The sequence below is a fragment of the Phodopus roborovskii genome, unplaced genomic scaffold (assembly GCF_943737965.1).
Source record: "Phodopus roborovskii unplaced genomic scaffold, PHOROB, whole genome shotgun sequence".
Classification (NCBI taxonomy): Eukaryota; Metazoa; Chordata; class Mammalia; order Rodentia; family Cricetidae; genus Phodopus; species Phodopus roborovskii.
This window is the reverse complement of record NW_026126629.1, coordinates 4,963,534-4,978,263: the sequence shown is the minus strand read 5'-3', so window position 1 is coordinate 4,978,263 and position 14,730 is coordinate 4,963,534. Positions and strand designations below refer to the sequence as shown.

The 14,730-nt window shown below is 44.2% G+C and overlaps 2 protein-coding genes across 4 annotated transcripts in view; one reads left to right on the top strand and one right to left on the bottom strand.

Moving 5' to 3' along the window:
• The window catches only part of Rarb (retinoic acid receptor beta), a 327,357-nt gene extending 316,499 nt beyond the window's left edge, over positions 1-10,858 (top strand). For all 3 annotated transcript variants that reach the window (XM_051206800.1, XM_051206801.1, XM_051206803.1), the window contains exons 5-8: positions 4,823-4,999; positions 7,021-7,225; positions 8,020-8,178; positions 9,916-10,858. In XM_051206800.1, the coding sequence (XP_051062757.1) occupies positions 4,823-4,999; positions 7,021-7,225; positions 8,020-8,178; positions 9,916-10,112 (738 nt within the window). In that variant the 3' untranslated portion in view covers positions 10,113-10,858. The remainder of the gene's footprint in view (positions 1-4,822; positions 5,000-7,020; positions 7,226-8,019; positions 8,179-9,915) is intronic.
• Positions 10,859-11,380: 522 nt separating this feature from the next.
• The window catches only part of Top2b (DNA topoisomerase II beta), a 60,301-nt gene continuing 56,951 nt past the window's right edge, over positions 11,381-14,730 (bottom strand). Inside the window, exons 34-36 of the mRNA XM_051206799.1 lie at positions 13,555-13,680; positions 12,702-12,796; positions 11,381-11,869 (exon numbers count right to left, since the gene is read on the bottom strand). Coding sequence (XP_051062756.1) covers positions 11,702-11,869; positions 12,702-12,796; positions 13,555-13,680 — 389 coding nt within the window. The 3' untranslated portion in view covers positions 11,381-11,701. The remainder of the gene's footprint in view (positions 11,870-12,701; positions 12,797-13,554; positions 13,681-14,730) is intronic.

Genomic DNA, 14,730 nt, shown 5'->3' with positions numbered 1-14,730 from the left:
ATCTTGTGAGTGGCATGGATGTCATTTACAGCCATATGCCTGGATTCTAGAAAAGGTGATGACTGTGACCCTAGTTTCCTAATAGCACAGGCCACTTCTGCACGTGATGCTGTTCACTGTGCTAGTGGGGATTGGTGGGACATAAATTGTCCTAGCAGAGGTTTGCTACCTTGAACCTTGAAGATTCAAAGTGCTTTAATGCTTCTGCCACAGACGGGACCGGCTCTGGGAGACAAACCTTACATCAGGTGTGTGAGCAATTCCAGGCACCTGCAGGCAGGGCTGGCTTTTTCTTAAGAGAAATCACATGTGTGAATGGCCAGGGAGGAAAAACCTAGAACTAAGGGAGGCTGGCTCCAGTTTGGGGTACGACACTTTGGGGAGTCATGAGACCAGAGTTCTGACCCCCTGCTACCTCCAAATCCTGTCACCTTGACATGACTTCCCAAGTCTCAGCTCCCTGTACTATACACACCTGCCTGCCTCGTTCCCTTCCCACCTGCAGTGTTCCCAATACACCTGCCGTGTTTCAGCCAGATGTATTCAGTTCTTACCATGTTGGTCTCGTGTAGCTACCACAGAAAAGTTTCACTTACTGGGTAACTCAAAGCGACATTTCTTATGCCTCCCATGCCAGGGGAGTGGAAGTCCACACTCGGCATGTGAGCAGGGCCATTGCCTCTGATAGTCCTAGGCATGCCTCCCACAGCTTCTGCCTTTGGTGGCTGTCTTTACCTTTTCCTGGTTTAGAAATCATTGCCGCCTCCCTCCAGCTCCCCACGAGCACCATTTCCTTTAACTATCTTACAGCTTGTCTTTGTTCTCACTGACATACATGTCTAGATGTTATGTGCCAAAGGGCATCGTGTCACAGTGCCTAGGGTCCTGCTTATTGACCAGAAAGATGCTGGTCTCACTAATGACCTCAGCATGGTGGTGCTAAGTAGAACCTTGTAGCTCTCTCATGAGAGCATCGGACCAGGAAGGAAGTCACAAACACAATGCAAAGTTTAAGTGACATTAAGTTCTCACCAGGAAATAAGAAATGAAGCACCAAGAAAAGCGTGACTGCCACAGCCTGTCTGCACGGGTAAGTGCCATACCCTCTGCTTGCCCAGGGATCCTGTGCAGGCCACTGCCATTCTCTGGGCAGTAGCCTGGTTGTCAGCCAAACAGAGCCCATAATTGCCCCTTCCTCATGGAGTGCTGTGGAACGGAGAGGAGAGCAGATAGAAGGTCCCACATCTGAGGTGGCCTAGACAAGGAGTGCTACATTAAGAGCATGTATGTACATGTGGAGAAATGGAACACGGAATACAGCTGCCTCACAAATAGGACTTGGAGGACACCTGCTTCTAGATATAGGCAAACAACCCCAGGCCTAAGGAGGGTAGCAGAGGCTCTCAACACTCCTACAGAACTTAAACTCAATTCTTCTGAGTCTTTTTGTAGCCTTCAGCCCAAACCCCAGCCCCTGGGGCACAGAGCAAGGACAATCGCCAGACCGGGCTATACTGTGAGACCTTGACTCGGAGAGCCAGGGCTGGGGATGGGGCTTGGTAGGATACTACTAGCATGGCACACCCACAGCTCCATGAAGGAAGAGAAGACAGAAGGGACTTTTCTCTTCACTCCTCAAATAAACCGCTGACCTGCCCAGGATCTGCCAATCAACTGCCAGCAGGCTTTTACACACAGTCGATCTTGCCTCTACCAGAGAGTATTTTTTCTGAAAGAGATGCCAGCAAGCAAAGCAAGAGAGAGAGTCATCCCACAGAAGGGCTGTGCCATGGCAGAAGATAGCACTTAAATGGATTGACAGGGCTGGGCTTTTCCCAAGAAGGCCCTTGGGGGGCTGCTGGACACAGCGTTCTGGGAAACTTACTCTTCCGCAGAAGCCTAGGGGACTTCCCAGGCAGGCAGCACTTACTACCCACAGTAAAGCCTGGCTCAGCCCCAGTGCCCTTCCCCTTCTTCCCCCTCACCTCCTCTTCCCCCTCACCTGCCCCCTCAAGGCTCTGCTTTCATCACCCACCCCAGGAGGCCACACTCTCCACCTACTGCAGCTGGGAGACAATGTGGGAGACATTTCAAGCCTCATGCCTATGAATCCCGAAGTCAGGATAATAAAACACGGGGTTATTTTGTGTTTTATTAACTGCCTTTTGCCTTCAGTTTGCATAATCGTGAGCTGGATTGACAGGCCGTTATCGGGTTGCTCGCTGTTTTAATAGAAGGAGCCCTAGCGCCCCCCCCCCACTCCCACTCTTGCATGATGGAGCAGCTCATCCAAAGCTGATGAAGATTTCCTTCACACTGGCTGCATCCAGCTATGTCATTTTTTCCAGATGGATACTCCATTGTAAAGTGATTTCCCACCAAGCTCGCCTCTGCCCCTCTCTTCTGTGGCATCTTTCTGTGAACTGGATAAACTGCCTATTAAATTTAATTACAGCCCAAATGGCCACATGTCTTGATCTTGCACGCACACACTCGTGAGAGTACTGTGCTCCACAAAGATCTTTGAGGAAGGCGCAAAATTAATTTGGAAGATGCATGTTTGTTTCTTCAGGGACACTGTGGAAGCCATCATGGCCACCACCATTTTGAGGCCTTCTTTAGACTCCCATCTTCAAAGTCTTCCTCTGGATTCCTACTGATGTTAGAAGCAAGGATGGCATTATTAACTTCTGTGGACAGATCTGACTGAAACAGGGCACTGAAGCTATTGGTTTGCAATGCTGAAACACATTTGCAGAGATAGAGAAGTATTTGTCAAAAGAGCCTCACACAAAGCCGAGGGAATTGAGTCTCCTTACACGGTTCAGTTTGTCTTGCATTTCCAGAATTCATGAAGATGTCTGGGTAACTTTCAGGAGAAATGTCCCTTGCTGTCTCTTCTACAGAATGACAGTTGTTCTGTGACATCTCAGACAAGCAAAAGCTTATGAGACTATCACTCAACTTTACGGGACTCTACTAAGTGCTCACTGTGTCAACCAAAGGTCCAAGGGAGGTGTGGAGATGAGGAGATGAGGAAGTGAGTCACAGATTTAGAGGTTAGCGCCATAATCAGCCAGCAATCACGCACAAGATATAAAGGGGAGAATCCTGGAAGGTGGAAAGTCTTCATAGAAGGCTTGAGGGAGTACATTTTGCAGGACTGATAGACAGGTAGCTAGGAGAGGAAGCTGTCAGTAAAAAGGCCTGAGACTGGGACATGGCCAATCGTTAGGTAAAGCAAAGAGACCTGAAAGGCTAGAGCTGAGAGAGTTGGAGGAGGGATCAACAGGGGCCAGCTTTTAGCTTTTGCTGAGCTTTTACCCTCAGAGATGAGGGAGATGATGGCAGAGATGAGGGAGGAAAGAGAGAAAGAGGGATACAGAGAGAGAGAGAGAGAGAGACAGACAGACAGACAGACAGACAGACAGACAGTCAGTCAGACAGACAGAGGAGAACTAAAGAAAGAGATCCGAAGGATGTGACCTGTGTAGGAGTGGAACAATGTGTATGCATCTGGGACATTTGACTCATGTATGCCATACCTAAGACTGTAGCTCTGGGAACATGTCACACTCTTAGCTGTGGCATCATTAACTGTCCTGTGACGCTTTTCGACCTTTGTTTTTCTTGTGAGGCATTTCAGAGCAACATGGGAACTGAGCAGTATCAGGAGCCCTGTAGTCCCTGCTGACCACCTTCTGTTCTACCTTACCTCTGCAGAGTTGCCTCTGGCCACTGTAACCCATCTTCTGGTTCCTCACACCCCTGCGACAGTAGTTAATATTCTGGTGTACATGCTGAGCTGCCACCATTCTGCCCTTCAGTGCCTCAGTATATGTTCTAAGTGTGACTAGAAAACCACAGTATCACCACTGAATAAGGCAAGCCTGTTGGACACCTGAACTGCTCAGTTTACACTTTCTTGTGCTACATTCCCCTCCCCAGTTGCTTTACATGGAACTCAGAGAAGGTTCACACTTCAGCCAATCAAAGTCTCTTTTTATCTGAGTTAAGCTTCTGGAGTCTAATTTACATGATGTAATGCTTCATCTTCTCAGAAGATGTGTATTGATGTGTTGAAGACCATTGCCAACGCTACGGAAAGGTTCCTCCTGCATCTGTGATCACCACCCTAGTCATAGTCCCCAGAAGCCACTGCCCCATCCTCCATCCTCTATCAGTACAGCTTTGCTTTCTCTGTGACGCCCTGGGATGGCCCAGTCTTGTGCATCCACCCTTCCCTCCTTTACTACAATGCTCATGGCCGCAACAGATGGATATCTGCCCTCCCCTTGCACTGATGACATCCTGCCATCCACTCTCTAGTCATTATTGAGCATTATTGGTTCCCTCACCATAGCTGCTCCTGTGCAATGTCTTGGGTGGCTCCTGGCCTTTGCATGGTATCTGGGGCTCATGGTGTTCTTGTGGTGCTTATCATGTTCCTGTGTCTCTACTGATCCAGAGGCTTCTTCTGACTCAAGTTTGACGTAGGGCAGACTGAAGCCTGGTGCTGTTCTTCCTCACAACACCCACATGGCAGTAGGAAGCAGTGATGACCAATGTCTAGAGGCATTCGTTCATGGCATAGACAACAGCAGGTCTATCCCTCCTTCAGTAGCAGTGGGTGACTACTCGGAGAGGCTTACCCTCACTTTCTCCCTGGATGTCTTGTGACTGCTGTAAATGTCTGTGCACCTTGAATGCAGGAATCATAGGGAGCTCAGAGAAAGCACATGTGAGCCCATTCATGGGAAGCAGCCCATCCCTACCTCCTGGGGGCATACTGCCATTCATTCCTCTTCTCCCTCCCTTTTAGAATTCCAGTGCTGACCACCGGGTCCGACTGGACTTGGGCCTCTGGGACAAATTCAGTGAGCTGGCCACCAAGTGCATTATTAAGATCGTGGAGTTCGCCAAGCGTCTGCCGGGCTTCACCGGCCTGACCATCGCAGACCAGATCACCCTGCTCAAGGCTGCCTGCTTGGACATCTTGGTAGGATTCTTTCTGAACACTAGCAGGAAGGAGGGAGTAGGAGGACTGGGAAGAGGGCAGGAAAGAAGGGAGATGCAGGCTTCCAGGGGCTTCTGAGACTACTTTCCAGGCTCACTTCCTAGATCTGGAGAGGCCTTCCCATGTGTTGGAATTTCCCTGGATTCACAAAACTTCAGAGGTCCCTGGGGTTTGACAGGGCTTTCTTTGCATGTCTTTCCATTGTGACAACCCCCAATCCCCACCACACCAGGTAATTATGGGAGTGGCTCCTTCCTGGCCTTCAGTGATGGCTTTCCCCTGGCTTCTGCATGCCCTTTTCCAGACCAGGCCTATTCATTACAAAGAGCACAACCCTCCCTCTGTTCATAAGCCCTCCTCACCCTGCCCTCAAGGTCCATGGGACGTTTGCAGCCATAGCCGTGCAGGTGCTCAAGACTGCTGGGATTCCCTGGCTAAGCTGAAAGGGTGACCTGGCCTAGCCCATGCCATAACTTTGTGAGGCTGCCACCTGTAGTCTAGGGAAATTTCTGTCTTAGTGCAGCTACTAAATCAGAGACCAGGCAGGTGCAAACCCCTGTTCTTACAGGTCCGGAGGCCAAGAGCCCAGGACCAGCCAGCCAGTGCTCTAGGCATAGGTCACAGGCCCTCCAGCTGCTCCCTCACTGGGCTTAGTTCTGCGATCCCTTATGTCTAATGGGCACTAATATGTCTAATGGGCTGCATCCTCATGACCTATCTAGGCTTACTCTCCCCCAGAGGTCTACAACCCATACCCTGAAAGTGGGCTCTAACACCAAGTACTTTGTGTGGTCGGGCTGCAGCTCATCCACAGCAGCACTGCGGTGCTTTTTTTGGCCGTGAGAATGGGAAATTCCTCAACCATAGCTTCCAGCTCTATTTTAAAATCATGGGGCTGGAGCTAGGGTAAAGAGATTTTGAAGGAGTCTGCAGAGAGTTCACCAGACCTGGGGCCTTTAGGGTAAGATAGAGAAGGGAGGAGTCCTGCAGGGTGACAGGATGACTAAGTAGAGGGTGTGGAGGTTGTAAGTTGTGACTACAAGCACAGGGAGGGGCAGGCTTCTGGAATAGTCTGTCTGTGCTCCATGGTGGGGTACAAGTGCCCTCACCTCCAACTTGACTTGCTCCTCATCCCTGTCCCACTGATGAACCTGATCCTGATGCCTACTTGTATTGTGAGAAAGGGCTTTCCTTGAGTTTGGGTCAAATTCATTGTTAGCTTTGAGGCTGAGCAAAGCATGTGTCTGGAGACCTAGGGCTCTCAGCTGTAAACAAGAGGCCTTTAGTCTGAAAGACTGAATGAATACTTGTTATATTAGTTACCTTTCTTGTTTCTATAACCAAATACCTGATAGAAGCAACTTAAGGGTAGTTTATTTGGGCTCATGGTTTGGATACAAGCCATAAGGATCTATGGCTTGTGAGAGGGCTGGTCACGTATCCAGGGCCAAGACGATGCCAGTTCTCAGTTGACTTCATGCTTCTTCCCTTTTTATTTGGTCTGGCACCCCCTAGCCTACAGGATAATTCAGAGTGCATCTTGCCTGATCAGTTAAGCCCTTCTAAAATAACATCTTAGACACGCCCCCAAATGTGTGTGTTCCCAAAGCAAATTTAAATCCTGTAAGCTGACATGAAGATTAGCCATCGCAGTTGTTCAGGATCACCTTACTTATTTTTGGGTGACTAAACTTTTGAAATTAGAATTTTGTTTCTCTTCTTCTCCCTAGCACCTGACCTCAGGAAAGATATTTCAGGCATTATTTCTGAAAATATTATTTCTGTGTCCCACTTATTATTCCCCAAATAACCCAGCTCTGTTCTTAGACATCTGCCGATGTATAATGAAAGAAGACACTGACATTTGACAATGGGATGTACTGCCCATATGAGGCCCAGGCTCGTCAGGAGTTCCTGCATCTACCGTAGCTCTGGTGGGTGCTTTGGGGACAGAACAGCATAGATGATCCAACAAGTAGACATACATATTTTCTTTCTTCCAGATTCTCAGAATTTGCACCAGGTATACCCCAGAGCAAGACACCATGACCTTCTCTGATGGCCTTACTCTGAATCGAACCCAGATGCACAATGCTGGCTTCGGTCCTCTGACTGATCTTGTGTTCACCTTTGCCAACCAGCTCCTGCCTTTGGAAATGGACGACACAGAAACAGGCCTTCTAAGTGCCATCTGCTTAATCTGTGGAGGTAGTGACTCCCCGGTACCTTCAAGACACCCCACAAAGAGCAAGTCACAGGACAGCATTCAGCTCCACTGGGGTTCTCCACATGTGTTCTTCACTGCGTAGAGAAAGGCAGTGGATACATCCCTCATGCCAGGGGCAGTTGTATTTCTCCTGGTGTAAATTAAGTAGTGGTATTTGAGCTCCTTCTGCCCTGAAAGACATGCCAAAATGCAGTTTGTCCAGTTTCTCTTGTGGGAAGCTGGTGCATTTGTAGAGGCAGGATCATACTCTATATGCCTAAGGACATTTTAGTGGTGACCCAAATGACTTGCGTGTACATATTTAATATAGCTAGAATGATTCAAATTACTGCCTGGGATCCCCTACCATGCTGGTGTGTGCCTGGTGGGCTGGAGTAAAGTATGGCCCCTTCTTTGTAGTGACCCCTGCTGACTAACCAGAAGCCAACATTAGTTCAAAAGTAATGGCTGTAATTAAGGGGCAGGCTTATCATCTACCTGGCTTTCATAGCCAGCCTGCCCGAGGTGCTTTTCTTCAGTTCAATACTGACACCATCTGGCCATGAAAGGGAATTCTTGCCTCTGAACCAGAGCACATAAGCATCAAATGTGCTTAACGAAAGGACAACTATCTCAAGTATCACCGCTTTAAGCAATTGCATTTATTCAGGTTAGTGTGCGACTGAGTCACTAAATAAAGCCACTGTCCAGGAGGAATGGGAAAGAAGACAGGGGATGGGCAGTAGTCCTTCAGCCTTGGCTCACTAAACACTGCACACTCTGTCCTCCTATGCAGACCGCCAGGACCTTGAGGAACCAACAAAAGTAGACAAGCTCCAAGAACCACTGCTGGAGGCACTAAAGATTTACATTAGAAAACGTCGGCCCAGCAAGCCCCACATGTTTCCAAAGATCTTAATGAAAATCACAGATCTCCGCAGCATCAGCGCTAAAGGTATGTCTTCAAGGACAGACAGAAGCACAGACCTTTGCCAGCTTTGCATTAAAAGCCATGTTTTAATCTCAGGAATCTTGTGGCTGCCTAAATTGGAATGTCTGCCCCAGAGAAATCAAAAGGAGCTAAGAATCGTTTAAGCACCCATATATGTACACAGTTGAGAGCTCCTCAGGGTTCTTTAAGAAGACGTCTTGACATTGTCTCTGGCCTGAGATTAATAGAAGCAGAAAGCAGATACCACTACTGAGAGATTATTCAGTTTCCAAATGGGATGACTAGTTAGAAGAGCAACTCTTCCAGACGGTGTATTAACTTTCTAAAATAATTATTGTTGAGGCTTTTACGCATTCCCTCAGAGGTTAAAAGACAATTATGTGGAGTCCCTTCTCTCCATTTCTACATTCATTCTGGGGTACCAACTCAAGTCAACTAGATTGTGCTAGTTAGAGGGCTCTTAGCCCTCTAAGCCATTTTGCCATTTTTTTTCAGAGTGTATTTAATTGAGTGTATACATTTCATTCTCAGGTTTCTGTATACCAGTCCTGTTTTTCCTTTGCATCCTAAGCCCTAGAAAAAAAACGAGTAAAACTTGAGGTCACTGTGGCTGCAGCTCTGGTGTAGGCAAGTTAAGTCCTGCAATTCTGAGTAAAGGAAGTCTTGCCTGGTTGAGAGATATAAATACTGTCACCTTATGATTCTCACTCTATGTGGTAATTAGGCAATTATAGAAATGCCTAGAGCCATCTCATAGCTGAATGCAGAGGACTTTTTTATGTAGAGATGACTCAGCAACTATTCCTTGTGCCAACTATGCTATTACCTGTCATTAGCAGACTCCACACCTGAGGATATCAGCAAGCCAAGACACACATGCTCCATTTCAGGAGGTCTTAAATGCCCAGTGAACTTGTCTGACAAGAAATCTGTTGTTAGTTATTTTCAGTGATACATTCTAAATTCATCCCGGCATGGGATTAAGAGAAACAAAGAGACCAATGCTTGAGTGGATGCAATTTAACATATTTTTTAAAAAGTAAATAGGGCTGTTAACATCACTCTCCATAGATAGCTATGAATAGAAATCTCCCATGTTCCATATTAGCAGAGTCCAGAAAAACCCTAGCCACATGTTTCTGAAGCAGTTTTCCTGTTACATATTTCCTCCTAACCAGCTGCATGAGGGGCTGTGGGATCTGTGATGACATAGAACCATCCAGCTTTGGACTGGGTTGCAGAAAACCACTACACGATGGGATTCAAGTCCATCCTTCCATTGTGGAAACCACCCATCCCTTCACCTATATTCTTCTGATCTTTCATCAGGAACTTCTCTTTGTAAATTATATTTATGGAGTCTGACTGAAGCAACTCTCTAATCTGCACATTACACATTTCCACTGCTTTTCCTTAAAGTGAAAATGTGCCAAGCTCAGCCAGCCTCTGGAGTACTGTTAGTACATTCTGTATTCAAAGGGAATGGCAGATCATCCTCTGCCTGAGAATCAATCTGATTGGGTTCTCAAAGCACACCCGACACTGACATTCTGGTGGCCCATATTCCCACTGTAAACACCTTTACATTTTTACTTCTAATAAATGGGTTCTTTTCACAAAGACATGGGTCACTTGATACCTGTATTTCACAAGTCTTTCACTCACACACCTGAAGGTGAATGTTCATTCCTTTGTGTCTGAGCCCATATCTAACATGTTTTCTATTATCTCTCAAAAAAGGTGCAGAACGTGTAATTACCTTGAAAATGGAAATTCCTGGATCAATGCCACCTCTCATTCAGGAAATGCTGGAGAATTCTGAAGGACATGAACCCTTGACCCCAAGTTCAAGTGGGAACACAGCAGAGCACAGTCCCAGTGTCTCACCCAGCTCAGTGGAGAACAGTGGGGTCAGTCAGTCACCGCTGCTGCAGTGAGACATTACCAGCCACTGCAGACATTCCCCAGGACCTTCAGTTCCCAAGTGAAAATGCAAGGAAAACATTTTTACTGCTGCTTAGTTTTTGGACTGAAATATGTTAAACTCAAAAAGGACCAAGAAGTTTTCATATGTATCAATATATATTCCTTACTGTGTAACTTGCCTAGAAATATGAACTTTTCCAACTCTGAAACTCAGCCATTTCATGCCACCAGAAACTAATTAAGAGCTTCTATTTTCCTCTCTGAACAGTCAAGATGCATGGCAAAGACCCAGTTGAGATGACTCAGCCCTGGTTAAGTTTCTGAAGACTTTGTACATACAGAAGTATGGCTCTGTTCTTTCTCTCCTGTATGTTGGTGCTTTCTTTTGTCTTGCATACTCAATAACCAAGACACCAAGGTTATGGAGCAGACTACTGTACATCACTGTCCATCTTGCTTTCATGAATAATAAGGCCTCACGGTAAGGAACCAGGACCTTTGTACAGTACAGGATAAGACTAAAGACATTCTGGTTTAAGTAATGTGGAAGCTTCTCCTTGCTTTTTGACGCTCTCAAGTTGCATCCTTTCTTTTGTGTTGCCCAGATAGAGTATACCACTTCACTGTACTAGCAGAAGAGAATTCTGTATCAGTGTAACTGCCAGTTCAGTTAATCAAATGTCATTTGTTCACTTGTTAATGTCACTTTAAATTAAAAGTGGTGTATTCCTTAATGACACAACTACCGAATGAAAAAGATGCATTTTTACAGTCATGATAGCCTCCAAGGCAAAAACACTGTTCAGTGTTAGTAAGTTTGTTTACCTGTTCACAAGCCATTGGAGAGATATCACAGGATAATCAGCAGGCTAGTCTGCCTGGACTCTAGCAGCCCAGTGTCCTTCCTGACTCACGCCTGACCCTGGGATTTCCCCCCCTCTTGATGCTTGAAGGTATGGGCAAGTGGCCTCCTCTGGCCTTGTTCAATCACTATGACACAGAGTGACAGCTGTGGTAGAGTGATTGACAGACTCAAGTGTCAGGCTCTGAGTTCTCATGTAAGCACTAGTGGAATTTTTTGTTTTTGATATATTAGCAAAAGTCTGTGATGTACCTTCACTGGCTCTGTTTGTACATTGAGATGGTTTAACAGTGCTTTCTATGTTCATATACTGTTTACCTTTTTCCATGGAGTCTCCTGGCAAAGAATAAATATATTTATTTTAAAAGTGTGTGGGAGTTTTTACTATGGTTTCATCTTCAGTAAAGAGTCTGAGAACACAGTTCCATTTTTAATGTTTAAATTTCATTTCAAAAAGCAGGTCTGTAGTCTGCAATCATGACAATTAAAATCTGTGCTAATGCACGGTAATCTATAACAATTCTACAAGCCAATCAGACAACACATGACATTTCAATGAGTAAAAAAGAGCATAAAACTGTATGTGTAAGAACAAAATGTTAAAAGGCCTACCACAATAATAAAAAACCATCAATTACATCATCACATTAAAATAAGCCAGATGTACAAAATTCTGAGACAGAAAAGACAAAGGACAACACAAGATATTTTTGAAAAATGTTCGTGCTCTTTGGGCACTTAATTAAACATTGCAAAATCAACATCTTCTTCTTCATCAGACTCTGCAAAATATTTTACTTCTTTCCTAGCCCGACCAGTCCGTGGCAGAGCAGGTGGTTCAGAAGTGAAGTCTGAGGGGAAGATGTCTACATCTGAATCCTGATCAAAAGATGTTTTCTTCGGTTTCTAGACCCCCCCCCAAAAAAAAAAAACCACAAAGGATTAAAAATCCCAAAGTTAAGGAAAAGCCTATGGTTAAGAACTATTATTCCTTATACTTACACTTATATTGTCAATAATCAATCATACTTTTAAAATTAGAATCATCATGATAACTTAAGCCTAAAATGAATTATGGACAAAAGAAACCAGATTAAATATAGTAATTAGCTACTTTGGGTTCTTGTGTTTACCAAGTTATAGCCTCATCAATGCAACATCACTATTCTCAAATTATTTCTTACTCAATAAGGATATACAATGTTAACATCAGAAATTATTCAAGTTGCCCTATTTTTAAGAACATATTCAGAATTCATGTGAGCAGAACAAGGCTATGCACAATATGTAGCACACACTATCACAAATGTTGATAAAAATATTTTAAAAGTCACAGAATAATCAAGAGACAGAGGAGGATATTGATGGGAATGAACAATTTATAAAACTATAACCATCCATATGTATGTTTTTTAGTTTTAACAGTAAGAGAAAATAAGTGGCTTATTCACTCACAAGAGAAAGGGTTTCTAAAGGGTCAGATTAATTAGGAATTTAGGCACAGTCAAACAAACTCAATTTTTAAAAATCAAATTAACCCATTTATAAGAATATTCTAATATTCAAGTAGCACATAACTACGATAGCTGAATGAATAGCATAGGAGATTCTACGGTAGTTGATTTACAGTACCCTTGCATTGGTGAGAGGTGAATGAAGAGCCCTCCCTCCCGGGCATTCTAATGGAGTGACCTTGTGCAGTGCAGACCCTGAGCCATGCTGAGGTGGACTTACTTACCTTGCTGGCTGTTTTAGATGGTTTCCTCCCGGGGTTATAATCACCTTCATTTTCTGAGCCAGATGCTTTCCTTTTCTTTGCCCCTCGGCCTTTACCTTAAAATACATGAAATGAGTTTTCCTCCCAAAGGTCAACACAACATAAGATAGATGCCCAAGTCATATAATTATTTCTATACCTAATGGTGGAGCCTGCTATCCTACCCTCTTGCCTTAAATGACATACATATACTTTGACAGCACCATTTTAATCCTGGCGTATATATGACTAAAGAGTATTTTTTAAATACACTTAAAACAAATGAGAAATCCTGGAAATAAGTTTCAGTACTAAGCTCTGATAAAAAAAGACTAGCATTTTCCTAATATGACTCTTGAAACTAGGAACAAAACTTCTTACAAGAGTGCTTAAATTACCTGTCACAGCTGATAAACTTACCAAGGCTTCAAATCAAACTTTTCTATATTATGACCTCCACAGGTTCTATGATAGTTTTCTTATCTTTCTGCCTATTCTACTTCTCTGGCCTACAGAATAAGACCATGCCTCAAATATACCAAACAAAGGAAGTGAGACAAAGAGGCGGAAGAAACTCAAGGGAGTTAGTTCATTGTAGCATCTTTTAGGCTTACTGTCAGTATATCTAGTTAACCTTGTCAATGTTTCTACTGATGAGTATGTCCTTTTAACTGATGTTCTTTACTCTAATGCAGCACTGCTGCACAATACTACTTACTGACATGTGACCCAATTTCAAACGAAAAGAGTATCCTGCCACTAAACTCAGCAAAGCTGAAGAAACAATCCTTTCCTTAGAGCAAATGTTTAAGGGTTATACAAAGACAGTCCTCACCTTTTGGTGGTGTAGTCTTCTTTGGAATGCCAAATTCAGAATCTGAGTCAGAGTTTACAGTCTCTACAACTTTCTTCTGTTTAGGTGCTCTCTTGGCCTTAGGGGCTGTATCTGAAGGTGGTTTACCTGTTAAGCAAACATCCTTTTAGTTGGCCAGTGTAATATACTTACCAACAAATCTGTAACAGTGGACTTTGTTTTTTAATTGCTGATAAGAAACTGAGTAGCCAAGAAATGGTTTCTTTCTTCTTGGTGCCAGTAAAAAATGCTAATATCCCATGAGTGACAAAAATGAGTATTATTTAATTATGCATAATTTTAGGTAATCTAATTGAAATATTTTAAGCAAGGGGCATTAAAGGGATTAAACAGTAGCTTTTAAATATATACATTCATAACTAAAAAAAAGTATCTCTGAAATACTAATTATAACCACACACTACGTTCTGGCTTATAAACATGATTTAGTAGGGAAAAGCATTTTTATGGGGTCCTCAAAGAGAACAAATACAAAGCAACCCATTTCCTTCCAATTATGAGATCTCGGCTGTTTTATGTGGGAAGAAACATGAAAATCCCAGATCAGTAGATGCAAGGCCTCACTCTGTCATATGTTTTAAAAACAAGCCTTGTATTTACTTATCTGTAGTTCCATGTAAACACTAATAATCACTTTTAACTTGTGTAATAAAAATGAATCTGGAAAGCCAGGGAGTGGTGACACACACCTCAATCCCAGCACTCAGGAGGCTGAGGCAGGTAGATATCTGTGAGTTTGAGGCCAGCCTGGTCTACAGAGTATGTTCTAGGACAACCAAAACTACACAGTTAAACCCTGTCTGGGGGGGGGGGGGGAAATTAGCCTGGAAATCAAATGTATTAGACAGACTGAAATGAACTGCAGAGTGTGCTATTAAAAACTGAAAAGTATTGCTGACTTGATGGAGAAACAGAATTGAGTCTCAAGCTGAGATACTCAACATAATGCTCCTCACTGGCTAATAGCAGGAGGAACTATACAAGGTAGAGGCGGCCAAAGGCTACGGCTTTTACTCCCTCTGTGACCTCATGACTAAATCTATCTCAGTAATCCAAAGGCAGCTCCTAGCATGAATGCAGATTCATTACAAGGCAATAGGGACCATAGCTTTCTCTGGTAGTGTTTTCAAGCTTTCA